Source organism: Loxodonta africana, chromosome 21 (genome assembly GCF_030014295.1).
Source record: "Loxodonta africana isolate mLoxAfr1 chromosome 21, mLoxAfr1.hap2, whole genome shotgun sequence".
In the NCBI taxonomy this organism is placed as follows: domain Eukaryota; kingdom Metazoa; phylum Chordata; class Mammalia; order Proboscidea; family Elephantidae; genus Loxodonta; species Loxodonta africana.
The window spans coordinates 60394400-60407899 of NC_087362.1; the positions used below are offsets into that span (position 1 = coordinate 60394400).

Here is a 13500-nt window from a genome sequence, read left to right on the forward strand (position 1 = left end):
AAGCAATTACTTTTTTCCTTCCCTTTTTAAATTTTAGTCATTGGGACTTTCCCATGAATAAAACCTTGCACATAATATTTGTAAAATAAACATGCATATGAATACATACACACAAAAAAATAGCAAAAACAAACAAAAAACCACCAAACAACAACAGCAACAAAACATTTGGAGCTGCTTAGATGAAGGCCTGGGCAGTGGGGTTCGGAGATCCGTGCTGGTGCTCCCGGCCCTCCAGCCCCTGTGAGACAGTTCTGGATAGAGTGTAGTTTGAAAAAAACCCTAGCTTCAGGGCAGTATTAGGAATTTGCATTTTTATCATAATTTTTTTTTTAATTGAGTTATAATTTACATATAGTAAATTCCCCCTCTATAGCGACCAACTCGGAGTTTGGTGCGCTCACACAGTGGGTAACTACCACCATAGTGAGGATGGAACGGTGCATTCCCCGCCCTTTGTAGTCAGTTCCCACGCCTGGCCTCTGGCAACCGTCATCAGTTTTCTGCCAGTAATTTTCCCTGTTATCCCTATAAAATGGCCTATGTCATGGAAACGGACCCAGATATTACGCAGCCTTTTGAGTCGGGCTTCTTTCACTTAGCATACTGCGTTTGTATTTCATCACGTGGGTATCTGAAGTTTGTTACTTTCAGGAATTCTCTCTTTAAGGAGAACATGTTTTTATATCTGAGGTATATTGAGCTTAAAAATGAGTACTTTGCCAGTTGAGTCTGCTTGGCATCCAGCTGGATTTCTGTGCTCTTTTTATTTTGAAACTGATGCCCTCTCCAGTTATCTGTTCAGGATCCTGAAAAAACCCTTCAGGGACTGCAGTTCGACAGTGTGTGGTGGTCCCCTTACCTGCGTTTTTTGTCTGAGTCCTCGCTATCTGGTATAGGTTTTACACTTACAGCACCTCTTAAGTCAGACTTCTTGTTGTTGGTTGCGGTCGAGTCAGTCCCTGAGTCCTGACAGCCCCGTAAGTAAGTGTTGTTACAGGGTAGAACTGCTCCATAGGCTTTTCTTGGCTGTAATCTTTATGGAACTGCTACCGGAATATGGTTCTTGCCTCTCACTGGTCAAGAATGAGCAGGTAAGGCACGTAGTTTTCCACACGAGCAAAGCTTTATTGAAGAGGCTTGCTAGCGGAGACAAGGAGGGCCTAGAGCAACGCTTACCCCTGTCTCAGAAAACAAAAGATGGGCTGAGTTTTTAAAAGTTCTCAGGCAGGAAAAGATTCATGTTTATTCATAGACATAGGCGGGGATATGTTAACTAAGGTGTGTGCACTGCAGCTTTCCAAGAAGTCTCCTGTCCCGGAGGCCTCTGGGATTCGTAGTAGGACTTATTATGGGGTGTTGCACCTGTGCAGTCTCTCGCTCTCCTGGTTCGATTCCCTGGCTGGGGCTGTAGCCCCTCACTCCACCTAGTGGAAGGTCGCACAGCGGTCACAGGTGGATGTTCTGTGTGTGTCCCTGGGCCTGGTTTTCTCCAGCTCCTTCTGAAAGGCAACTTTAAAGAAGTTTGCGGGCTATTTTTAGATACCCTGCCCCATTGTTCTGGGGAATGGCTTTGTTTCTGTGTCCCGGCCCATTTCTTATTACTTTGTTCGCAGATTTGGGGGTCCCTCTGTTCCTTGTCTTACTAAGTCTCTAGTTTCCACACTCAACCCCTGTTACCTCTCTGATAGTATAGTATAGTCTATTTCTCTTTTACTTGCTTCTCCTCTAACCACACCAGTCTCTTCGCTGTTTCTCAAACAGGCACCCTACGATCTCAAGGCCTTTGCTCCCTGTCTTAGCAGCAGTTCATCAGGCCTTTCTTCCCAAGCACTGCTGAGTGGGTTCGAACTACCAGCCTTTAGGTTAGCAGCTTGTGCCCCGCAGACTCCTCCCTCACCTGTGTTTTTGAGGCAAGAAGTCATGTTGAGTGTCTGCCGAGAGTGAACGTTATCTCCAGCCTTTGTATTTGTGTTTTTGTAGGCTCATCAGATTCAAGAAATGTTTCCCCAGGTCCCGTACCACCTGGTGCTGCAGGACCTTCAGCTGACGCGCTCAGTGGAAATAACAACAGACAACATTTTAGAAGGACGGATTCAAGTACCTTTTCCCACACAGGTAGACTGGTTTTTTTAAGCATGACAAATGGATTCTGTCTTCACAAAGATTTAATCATTCTAGATTAACTGTTCAAATTTCTTACCAACTGAATATCAGGTATGATTTGATGAAAGGTTTTCTGCAAGCTCTGTAACTTTCCCCAGACCCGCTATGGAAGTTCAGATTAAAACAAGGACAAATGTATTTGGGTAATTTTTTGTACAGATAATTAAACTACCTTAAAACCACCTTAAACCAGCTTGCGCTTGCCAGTTCAGGGGTCACAGCATTAGCTCCTCTTTCTATAAACGGCAGATAGTCTTTTTGACTTTTTAAGCCACACGGTCTCTGTTCACTTTCTCAGCTCTGCTGTTACAGTACTAAAGGAGTCACAGATAACATGTCAGTGAAAGAGCCTGACTGGGCTCCAGCAACACTTAATGTGTGTGTGTGTGTGGCTGGGAAATAATTTATCAAAAATGTATTCAACTTCAGGATAGCAGAATTTGTGGAAATCTATTGATAAAATCCTAAAACTTGACAATCTCTGAAGAGGGAAAGAGCATGGATTTCTGGCTCGAGTGGGTTGGGGCTTTAGATGTAGACCACTACTTCTCAGCCGAGTTACCTGGCAGTCGGGTTGGATTCCCCAGAAGTAGACTTGAGTCAAGATTTTGACTGTAAATAGTTTATTTGGAAGGTGATCCCAGAGAAACACTAGTAGGGGGTGTGGGTATGAGACAGAGAAGGGAAGGTGTCCAGTAAAGGGTCCATTACCAAAGAGTCCACTGGGAGACTGAAGCCTAATCCCACTGGGAACTGGAGTGGGAACCAGTGCAGGACATTTTGTCCCTCCTGAGGGATCAGAGAGCCTGGGGAAGGTGTTTATACACAAGTTCCCGTGAGTCACTGGTTGAGGGCTGTTTCTGGGGTGCCAAAACCAGCTCAAGCAGGCAGACAGAAGTCCTCAGGCAATGAAATTTGGGAACTGGCCAGTAAGTGCTGAGGTGGTAAGACCTGGGTGGGGGATATAGGCGGGGCCCCAAAGCACCTGCAGCACTGACCAAGATCTGGAACTGGCTAACAGTGAGGAAAACAATGGCACCTATTTTATAGGCTGTTCAGAAGATAAATGAGGTAATCATGGTGAGGGTTTAGCTTGGTGCCAGGCCCTAAGTAAATTCTCAGTCAGTGGTAGCTGCTGTTGTCATTGTTGCATTGTGTGTTGTTCCTGTCATGGAAAGGGGAGCTAAGTGTGGAGCCAGTTGACCACTCAAACATGGCGATCTGATGGACGCCGTCGGCCCCTTTGCCTTACCTTTAATCTTTGCAGCTTTGGGTTTCTTTGGTGCCATAGCTCTGGGGATCATAGTTCCCTCTGCACTCTAGGATTTCATCTGTGTCATTTAATCTCTGAATGATTCTGTACCGTTTACTGCACTCCTTCTCTTTCAGCGGTCAGATAGCATTAGACCTGCATTGAACAGTCCTATGGAAAGGCCAGGCAGTGACCAGGAGGAGGGAGAAACTTCTACTCAGGTAAAGTCAGCACACTAGAGAGAGTCAGTGTATGGACTTGTGTGGGAGGAGCATGGTACTTAGCAGTGGTCTGCTGTCCTGCCCGTAACTGTGAGGCTCGGGGCAGGAGCACAGAGGAAGGCCCGCTGTCATCTGTCTCAATATTTAAAGTTAATACATCCAGCTGTGCCCATGGTCTGGCCTGTGTTTCCACCCAGGGCCTGTAGCCTATACCCTGGTGATCACTTTTATGTCCTGGAGGTGGAAGGAGTCAGGCTGTGCCTGGGCACAGGACTCTGGGGCAACTGAGCCCATCGACACTCAGATGGGGACTGACTAGGATAAGCTGTCTACGAGCTAAGGCCATCAGGTTAGTGTCCCCCATACCTTACATTTTCAACTCATGATTTCCAGGAGCTGTGTATTTCCCCAAAAATGAGGTCCCTGAACAGGTAGGCAGAGGGGAAAGCAGACCTGCCGAGATCATCCACTTTGGGTGATTTGGGGTGGCCACCCTTAACCAAAAGCAGTGCCTCTGTCTCTGGTCTCCCAGGGCAGAAGCACACACTGCCATGCTCTTAGCCCTGCGTCCTAGAGGTCTGGTTGGTCAGCCTCTAATTCCCATTTGTGTTTCTGTGTTTGTGATATGTGGCATTTCCCGGATGCAGAGCCCAGGTCTGAGGGTGGCCCTGCCTCGTTAGTGTGGCTCTTCATGAAGCAGAGACTTATTCCATAAGTGACTTGGGGACTATTTTCACCTTATGTTTTTTCTGCAGATAGAGAACAGTGAAAACTATTAGGCTTTTTGAGATCTGTTACTGAGTTAAATGTTTTATATCCAAATGCAAGATGGATTGTGCATCATTTGGAAAATGGTGCCTGGCTTCTGAAGAAGGGGTTCAGTTTTGCATTTTCAGTGTCAGTTCATAAAAGCCTTAGTCACATCAGTTCTACTCTTTGCTTATCTCAGAGTTTCTCTCCTGCCCCAGCTCAGACCTATATCAGGCTTAGATGCCTGCAGCTGAGCAGGGCTCGGCCGGCTTCTGCTTTCTTTAGTCTCTTCCTCCATTCACTAGCAGTTTTTCTAGCCCCCTTAACCCCTTCTAAGGTCAGGCTCAGGGGAGTGGGAGTTAGGATGAGGTGATATGACCCCAGCGTGCAGAAACGGATTCATAGTTGTTACCTTAGATAGCTCCCTGCCCCGTCTAGCTCCAGAGACCTTGGCTATACTTCCTTTGAACTTGGGCTGGCTATTTATGACCACCCCTGCTTCCATGAGGGTCACAACACCCTTCCTAGTGGTTCTCTTGGGCAAAGCCTTTGCCCAGTCTCAGTCTGGTTCCTTCCTGAGGGTCCCACATCTGATCTTGGGACACACGTGCAATTGCCTTACAGTCAACAGAAGTACAACCCTCTCTTCTTTTTTTTAATTTTCTTCAACCAGTTTCTTTTAGATTTCTCATGTATTTGTCAGTCCTCCGTCCCTGAGTCCCCCAAACTCCAGGGGATATGAGTCAGGCTCTCCAAATTGTTCTCATGAAGTCCCCTTTCTCACTTGGCTAAAGTCAGGAAGAGGTAGTGAAGGTGAGTGATGGGAAAGCACAGCACACCTGGAGCTTTTAAAAATAGGCCTGTCTGTCCTCCTCTTCTCCCTCAGCTCTGTCCCCGCCTCCAGGCGGGCGGTGAGCGGGTGCTGGCCAGCCCAGTTCTGCAGTCTGGCAGCATGAGTGATACAGATGGTTGGGCACCAGCTTAAGGGTGTGCCTTTGCAGCTTCATCCAAAACAGAGAAGAAGGCCCATTTTAATATCTTTTTGCACAAGGACTCACCCACTGATCTGTTTAGAAAGAAAGATCCTTAGCGTTTACCCTTTTCATCCACTTGACTGTTTTCAGAGCCAAGTAGGGTATAAAACTTGTACAGTCTGGGTGCTAAGATATATGATTCAAATTTTTGAGCAATTAGTTGAATTGACCAGAAAATCCCTATAATGCAAATGAGCATTGAACTTTGGTATCAGTTCCCAAGAGTACAATTTTGAGGTGCTTCTGTTTTTCATACTGGTAGTCTTTGCTTACTCCATTAATGTTGAGCATCTAGTGTGAGTCAGGCCCTGTTCTTGGTGGTACACAAGACAGCTACAGCATGCCTGCCCTTGAAAAATGCACATCTACCATCACTCATATGCATTTAGTACCCTCTTTTCTGCCTCTTTGCCTGGCGGCATCCTCCCTACAGGTCCAGAAAGTACTGTTTAGGGGTGTTCTGGCTAGCCGAGCAACCTTCAAAGGTGGCCCGTGCTCACAGCTCCTTCCCTGCTTCCTCCCTGTGTCCAGACTGAGCGCGTGCCACTCGACCTAAGTCCTCGGCTGGAGGAGGCATTGGACTTCAGTGAGGTGGATGTGGAGCCCAGCGAGGTGGAAGACTTTGAGGCTCGGGGGAGCCGCTTCTCCAAGTCTGCCGATGAGAGACAGCGCATGCTAGTTCAACGCAAGGACGACCTCCTGCAGCAAGCTCGAAAGTAAGTTGACTCCGTAGCTGTCGTGGGCGTAAGTCACAGGTCAGAAACCAGTGCCTGAAGGCCTTTGTCATGTAGGGGCAACGTAGTGTCTTTTTAAACAGATGCCAACGTTGCAAAACCATTACACATCACTTAAAAATTCACATCGTGAGCCTGTCTTGAAAAAGCACAGGCTCAGGCAACACCGAGCCTAACTGGTGTCAGTGGGCTGGTGCTGTCAGTGATAGCCGACATCTTCACCTGTGGACATCTGCACCCAGCTTATGTACCAGCATGTTGTAAGCCCTTATATTCATTAATTCTCTGCACAAGAGGGAGCACTGCTGTTATACCCATTTGAAAGACTTGTAGCCTGAGAAAGCTGAGGCCTAGAGAGGTTAGCACTTTTACCTGAGGTCTGGCTCCCAAGTCCTCCCTCTTGACTACCCTGCTGCTCCGCCCAGCAATGGGAACATGGTCTTCACATCTCTGTGCCAAGTATCACCTTCTTCTACCCATGGCTGGGTGCAGTGGAGAGGGCAGTGTTCCTGTGGAGAGGTGTAGGGGGTTTGTTGGTTGTTTTTATTTAAACTCTTGAAGACAGGGTCAGTATTGTATTCATTCTGGTGGGTTCCTGCCCAGCACAGACCTTGAGAGTGTGAGGACTTTGTGTACTCCATGAGGAAGGGATGGGCAGAGGAGTAGCCACGTAATTGGTCCCCTTCCTGGTACAAAGAGAATTTTTACTCATCTCTTTGGGGAGAGATGGTCTTTTTCATGGGGTGGTGCTGAATGACAGCTTCTTGAAGGTCTCTGGAAAATGGAGAAACTCGAACTAATTAAAGAAACACACTGTTGTGTGTTCCAGAACTTCCCATCTCTCTCATGCAACCCTTTTGTGTTTTGTAGGCGTTTCTTGAATAAAAGTTCTGAAGATGACTCAGCCTCAGAGAGCTCCCTCCCCTCGGAAGGCACGTCCTCTGACCCTGTGACGCTCCGTCGAAAGATGTTGGCTGCGGCTGCTGAACGGAGGCTTCAGAAGCAGCAGACTTCCTAGCATTGCCTGCCTTCATCAGCCTCCTCCTGATTGTGTGCCAGAGAGGAAGAGGCCTCCCCAGTTCTGCCTGCTGTGTGAAGAAGTGGGCGTGACTGCGTTGCCGCTGTATAAAGCATGTGGTCTTAATAGTGTTTGGACAGCTGACAAATTTAATCCTTTTTGTAATACTTTCTATGTGACATTTCTTCTTCCTTAGAAACACTGCACATTTTAACTCTAGGCATGATCTCTTCTGGCGTTGACTGGACTTCTTGGGGTTGGGGGGAGGTTGAGAGGAAGTAAGCAACCAGAGACCTGTAGCAGGTAGCTTTAATGACTACTTTGTACATAGGTCACAAAAACCGCTGGTGTCGCCAGCCTCAGATCTGGTCGGGGAGGAGATGCAGCAGCAGCCGGGAGGACCTGTTCAGCCTGAGCCTGAGCCACACCCTCGATGATCTCCGGTGTCAGACTGCTCTTCTTAGGGCCAGACATTCAGGATGTTACAGAGGCCAGACCCACAGGCGCCTGGCCCCAGGGGCAGGCAGGGCATCTTGAGAAAGAGCTCTTGGTTTGATGCCTAGTGCAGAGGAGGGGAAAGCCCAAGGCTGTTGAGTAGAGGAAGGGCCCGCCTTGTGTGGTAGAGGTTGAGGACTGACCTTCTGAGGAAGTAATTCAAAGCCGGCTTTATTTCCGTTCACATTGGCGCTCCCGCATCTCGGGACCCACAGAGTTGGCCCTTTGTGTATCTCCTCTCATTGCCCCCTCCGGGCACGGAGAAAGCCCCCGCTGAAAGGACTAGGCAGCAAGCTTTGATTTGCGGTTTTAATTCCTTGGTCAAGTAAATTAGGCAGTTCCAGTCTGTGGATCTGATCCTTGGAGAAGATGTGGGCCTTGCAAGATGGGGTAGTAAATTGTGGAGGGCTTTATTGAAGAAATAAAAGATATTGTATCCTTTTTTTCTTCAAGCCCTTCATTTTCATAACTTTGTTCCTGTTGGTTTAACTAAACATAGAAAGGTTAAGACGTTGAATCCACCTGTCTTAGAGACAGACCGAGTTCCCAGACCCTTCAAATTCTTCACACATTTAACTTTAAAGATTTGAAACATGCAATCATAGGTTACACAGTTCAGTTTTACGTCCCATTGGATTACATTTTTTTAATGTTTGAAAATATAATTTTATGGTAGCCCTTTTGAGAAGAATCCAGTATTACCTAAAATTATTGGCAAAGTTAAATGTATTTTCCATAACTGCAAGTTTTTAGAATGTTTTCAAAGTAATTGAGGAAAGGGTGATGAGTAAATATTTAGGCAGAGGTAATTTATTTCAGTAAATCTTTCAAAAGCCTTACCTTGAAATGCTGTTAGGAAATTTCTGTGATTTTTTTTTTTAATTTGTTTCATTTTGCTAAGAACATAGCTGTTTGTTTTTATTGTAAGTTAATAATAACAATAAAAAGCAAACTCTTCTACCGTGTTGTGCGTGGCTGAAAGCTCAGGCAGCTCCTTTTCAGAGGTGTCAGTGTTGATTCTCGTTTTGGTTTTGTGTGGACCATTGTGGTTGAAGGGTTGTTTCCATCCTTTTGAATTGGGAAGTTGTATTTTTCCTGGTATTTCTTTGGAGAAGACAGAACTGAAGTTTTATTCCCTTCCTATTTGTCTCATTTTTTCAAGGTAAGTGGGGAGAAAAAGGTTATTTTACTTCCCTTGAACGGTTGTAACTTTCTTTGCATGTTGCACACATTAAGGATGACACAGATTCCACGTGTTCTTATGTTCCAGATTTGTGAAAAAATGGTAGGTTGTCAATTTTAGAGGGCCCTGAGACATCGGAATGTGGCAGTGTGACAGTGGTCAAAGCAGAAATGTCTGAAGAAGTAGCTTAAAATGACCCAAGAGAAGTCTAAAATTCATCCTTAGATTCTACCCCTGGATAGTTGAGGATTCTGGGCGCTGGACTCTCTTTTGGCTTTTGTCACTTTTTGGAGGTGTCTGGGTCAGGTGCTACTGGCAGTAGCAGGAGCTAGGCTGGCCTCCTGTTACGTGGAGTGGGCTCACCTTCCCAGAACTCCCTTCACCACCCCGCATGTCTGCAGGGGTCGGAAGCACCTCAGCTGCTGTAGTAACAGAGCTGAGGCCTGGCCATTTGCTTAAGTTCATGAACAGGAAACAAGGAGTCTTGGGCACTCTGGCGAATGGTGAGTTGCCCTTGCCCTCTCCGGGGTCTTTGGAACTAGTTTTGTTACTCCATTTTTTTACTGGGTTTGTTTTGTTGACATCTTATGTTTTCAGTGTCCCCACCTCCTCCACTCCCCCACCAAATTTGTACAAGTACCATAGAGAACAATGCTCCATGTGGGTGTTTTACTTGTGTTGTTACAGCTCCTGTGTGTTCAGGCGTCCACTTGGACCTGATTTCCCACTTGAACTGGGCAGACAATGTGTGCTTTTACCTTTCACCAGCAGACTTGATCCTGTCTGGTGTGCAAGGAACAGAATCAGAGCTCTGTGAAAGCAGGACACAGCGTGGGAAAGGGAACCATGACATGAACAGCAAGCTCGTCCGAGAATAACCAGGGCCGGCCTGGCCGAAAAAAAAGGCCCTCCATAATCTGAAACCATCTGGTTGCCCGTACCTTTTGTAAGATTATCATGGTCTTGAACCTGGCTGCACATTAGAATCACATAGAACTTTGAAAAAACATGATGTACAGGGTCTGCCCCCCACCCTCCTGCTTCTAATTTAATTGGTCTTTCCTCTGGATCCTTTCCAAAATATTCCTTCTGACCTCCCTTTTAAGAAAGGTAAGGCAAAGACACTCGGGTTGGTTTTATCTGCAAACTCACTTGAAAGTTGGGGAAGAGCCCTGTTAGTTAGAGAAATTCAGTGACCCCGCATGCAGACAGTGTCCTTCAGCTCTCCATCTGGCTCTTGGCTTGTCCCCCCAGACCAGTGTTAGGAAGTAGGGTTGTGGTCAAGATTACAAACCCTTCTGTGTGAGAGACTGACTTGATTTGTAAACTTTCACTTAAAGCACAATAAAAATGATTAAAAAAAAAATTCTTAAAAAAAAAAATGCAAACCTTTCCATCAATTGGTGGTTAGCTGTGTGCTTCCATCTGCAGATAACAAGTAGGGACGGGGGCGGGTTGGTAGGGAACACCAGAAATGAGACATGGTCTGGCTTACTTGCAGGCTTGTCCTGGCAGAAGAGGTCCCAGAAGGTCCTGAATTGGTTGGCATGGGTGTTTGTAACCGGAAAGAACTAGCATTTGTTATTCTATAGTCTGAGGTAATACCAGCCTCTATCCCCGCTGGATTCGAAAGACTTCTGGAACTTACTAAGAAGGGGCGTTCCATTTGTTGGGGGTGTGGAGAGGATTTCCAGTTAACTGAGCTCTTGAGGCCCTTCCATCTCAAGATGGCATGGTGTAGCACTTGGCTGCTTGGCTAATGAGGGGGACATGGACATGATGCAAGCATGCTGTTCCCTCTGGGTCCCAGTTTCAACTGAGGGCTAGTTATTACAGCAGAAACTTGGCCACCCAGGGGAGAGCTGGTGATAGCCACAGCTTGGAGAAAACAGAAATTGGAACTCCACAAGCAGGCTGGCCCGTTGCAGCCATCCCTTGTGTGTTTGGTCCACAGGGGGCTTCCTGGCATCCAGGTGCAGTAGGGGAAGCAAAGCAGAAGGAAACCTTCCTGGCCACTTGGGCCTGAGCTTGTCCTTAGCTTTTAAAGATGTCCAAAATGAGGGGTTGTAACACCTTGGGTACAGAGGACCCTGGCAATTTGTTTGGCCTCATTCTTGGGACCACCCATTCTCTGACTGGAGGGGAACCACTGGATACAGAAAAAACAGGATCCTGTATTAGCAGATTTGGGGCTACCTGCCCCTCCCCAGGAAACCCTAGTGGCATAGTGGTTAAGAGTTCGGCTGCTAACCAAAAGGTCAGCAGTTCGAGTCCACCAGAGTTTCCTTGGAAACCCTGTGGGGCAGTTCTACTCAGTCCTATAGGGTAGCTGTGAGTTGGAACTGACCTGATGGCAGCGGGTTTGGTTTTTTTTTTTTTGGCCCTTCCCTACCTTACCCCGAAAAATAATCAGCGGAGGATGAGGAGGAGCTGGAAGAGGGCGCTTTGAGCAGAAAGTGGCCCACTTCTCTGCCCTCCTTGTTCCTAGGTGGCACTGGGCCACTGTCCCACTGACTGCTCAGAGCTAGGTGCCTATCTCCCACCCCCTCGCAGCACTGAGTGGGGATGTGGAGAAGGGAAACTGGGAGGATTCCTCACCCAGCCCTTACAACCTGCCCACCAACCTCCCAGTGTCTGTGGCTGAGTCAGCTCCCTTCTTCCCTCTCCTGCCTGAGCGATGCCCCACCAAATAGCCGTCGTCGGGAAGCCAGAGGGTGAGAGACTTGAGGGTACAGACAAACATTCTCTTTATTGAGCTACACATGAATTTTCCATTAGAGAAGTAGACTGGCAGTGTGTAAGATACCACAGAAACCTCACCGATTGGGAATAGAAAGGCTTAGAAAGGCCCGTGGGCTTTTTTTTGTTTTTTTCTTTTTTCCTTTTTTTTTTCCAAGGTTTTTTTTTCCCCTGTGTTTTTAATTTTTTGTGTGTTTTGTCTTTTTGCCTCCTCTTTATTTGAAATATCTGTGACTGGTCTTCTTCAGCAAATATTAACTCTTAAAAGTGAAACTGTGAAGAGGTTTGGGGATTGGATACTAGTCAGTAGAAATGACACAGGACTGATCATGAAAACTGTGGCTTTAACGTAGACACTACATTCCATCTTTTTTTTAGGTTTTTTTTCCCATCCTGTGGTATTTAAAAATTTTTTTTTTTTTTTTTTTTGTTCTTTTTATCTGCAGCACAAACATCCCCACATGAGAAAGAGCAAACACAGGTCACTGAAACAAAGGAAAAGTTGGCGAGGGAGCATACACAGAAAAGGAGAGCATCCACCTGACAGATTGAGAATCGAAAATGGAAAAGGAAAAGAAGCCACAACCCCATTTCCCAAAGACTATGAGAGCTGATCTGGTATGGAATACGTAGGACTCATCAGGACAAAAATAAAAACAACAGAAAACTAAAAAAAAAAAAAAAAACAAAGGAAATCTTTAGAAAGGGGTTTGGTGGGAAAATTTATTTCTCTAGGGCTCTATTTATATATATGGTGGGGATTCTTTTTTGGCAGCTACTGGCCAGTGAGAGCTGTGCTTTTTCTATACAAACCTGGAATGAGGGTGTGACTTAGGGCTGGGGGGAGCGGGAGCCTCTACTCCGTGTCAGGTGGCTGAGAGGCCACCAGGGGTCTGCAGGGATCTGTGTGGCTCCCAGAAGCACGGCCTGAGCGCAAGGCTTCAAAGGCCCATGCGCTGTGCAGGCGCGCCTGACAGTGGACAGGCCCAGCACCTCTGTGGGAGTGCTGGGGGCCGTGGTGGTGGTGGTGTGCAGATGTGTATGTTTACTTATTTCAAAAACAAAAAGAAATATGGATGAAATGGTGGTTTTTCCTTTTTTTTTTTTTTTAAGCTACAAAGCACATGAGAAAAAAAATTTTTCTTTCAAATTCTAAATGTAAAGACTCAACTAAAACCGGATTCTATAGCATTCTACGGAAATACACAGCCATCAGTCACTCTGGGGTCGTAGGTTAGACAGGGGCTTGATACAGAAAGGCTGTGTGTCTTACAAAGGCCAAAAGGTCATGCTACCAGGAGATCAACGTCAACAGCAAAGAGTCCATGAAGCAGTCTGTAGAAAGAGAGATAATGGGGTCCAGTCTGACCATTTTCTTTGATATTAAAAACCAACCAACCAACCAAAAAAACCCTAGGAGATTTTTCATGACGTTGGGGTGGGGCATAGTGGGGCAGCATGACATGAGGGATCAAGAACCCAAGTGAAGCCCATTCCAGGATCCTTGGGAAACTTCACCCCATGGGATGCTGGTCAGTCTACAAATCCAACTCCCCTTGGCCACGCCTGGCCCCTTCTCCACTTTCTTCCCTTCTGCCCAGCGTGCCCTCTTGGAGGGGTCAGGCTTCAACTCTTCAGATCAATTGGAGCCATGATTCGCATGTCCCCTCCCCTCAGCTGCTTCTAGGAAGCAAACCAAGTCTCCCTTTTCTCTGATTCTTGCCTTGTGAACATGAATAAAGAAAACTCAGGAGACAATGGATTGGTCAGAGCAATGATTCTTCCAAATTATTGAAATCAGCAACCACCACCACCCAAAAGAGAAGCATCTTTGAATTGTTGTTGGGGACATAGGGTAGGGAGATGTTTAGGGTGTTGGCTGTTTTTAAAAGAGTTCTGGAATTCATA

At 46.5% G+C, this 13500-nt stretch overlaps 1 protein-coding gene across 3 annotated transcripts in view; it reads left to right on the forward strand.

Annotated features, from left to right (window-relative positions):
- The window catches only part of AMFR (autocrine motility factor receptor), a 38650-nt gene extending 30023 nt beyond the window's left edge, over positions 1-8627 (forward strand). For 2 of the 3 annotated variants that reach the window (XM_064274009.1, XM_064274011.1), the window contains exons 11-14: positions 1984-2118; positions 3556-3639; positions 5955-6139; positions 7028-8627. In XM_064274009.1, coding sequence (XP_064130079.1) covers positions 1984-2118; positions 3556-3639; positions 5955-6139; positions 7028-7175 — 552 coding nt within the window. In that variant the 3' untranslated portion in view covers positions 7176-8627. The remainder of the gene's footprint in view (positions 1-1983; positions 2119-3555; positions 3640-5954; positions 6140-7027) is intronic. The other variant, XM_064274010.1, reaches the window with a different exon arrangement.
- Positions 8628-13500: the final 4873 nt, after the last annotated feature.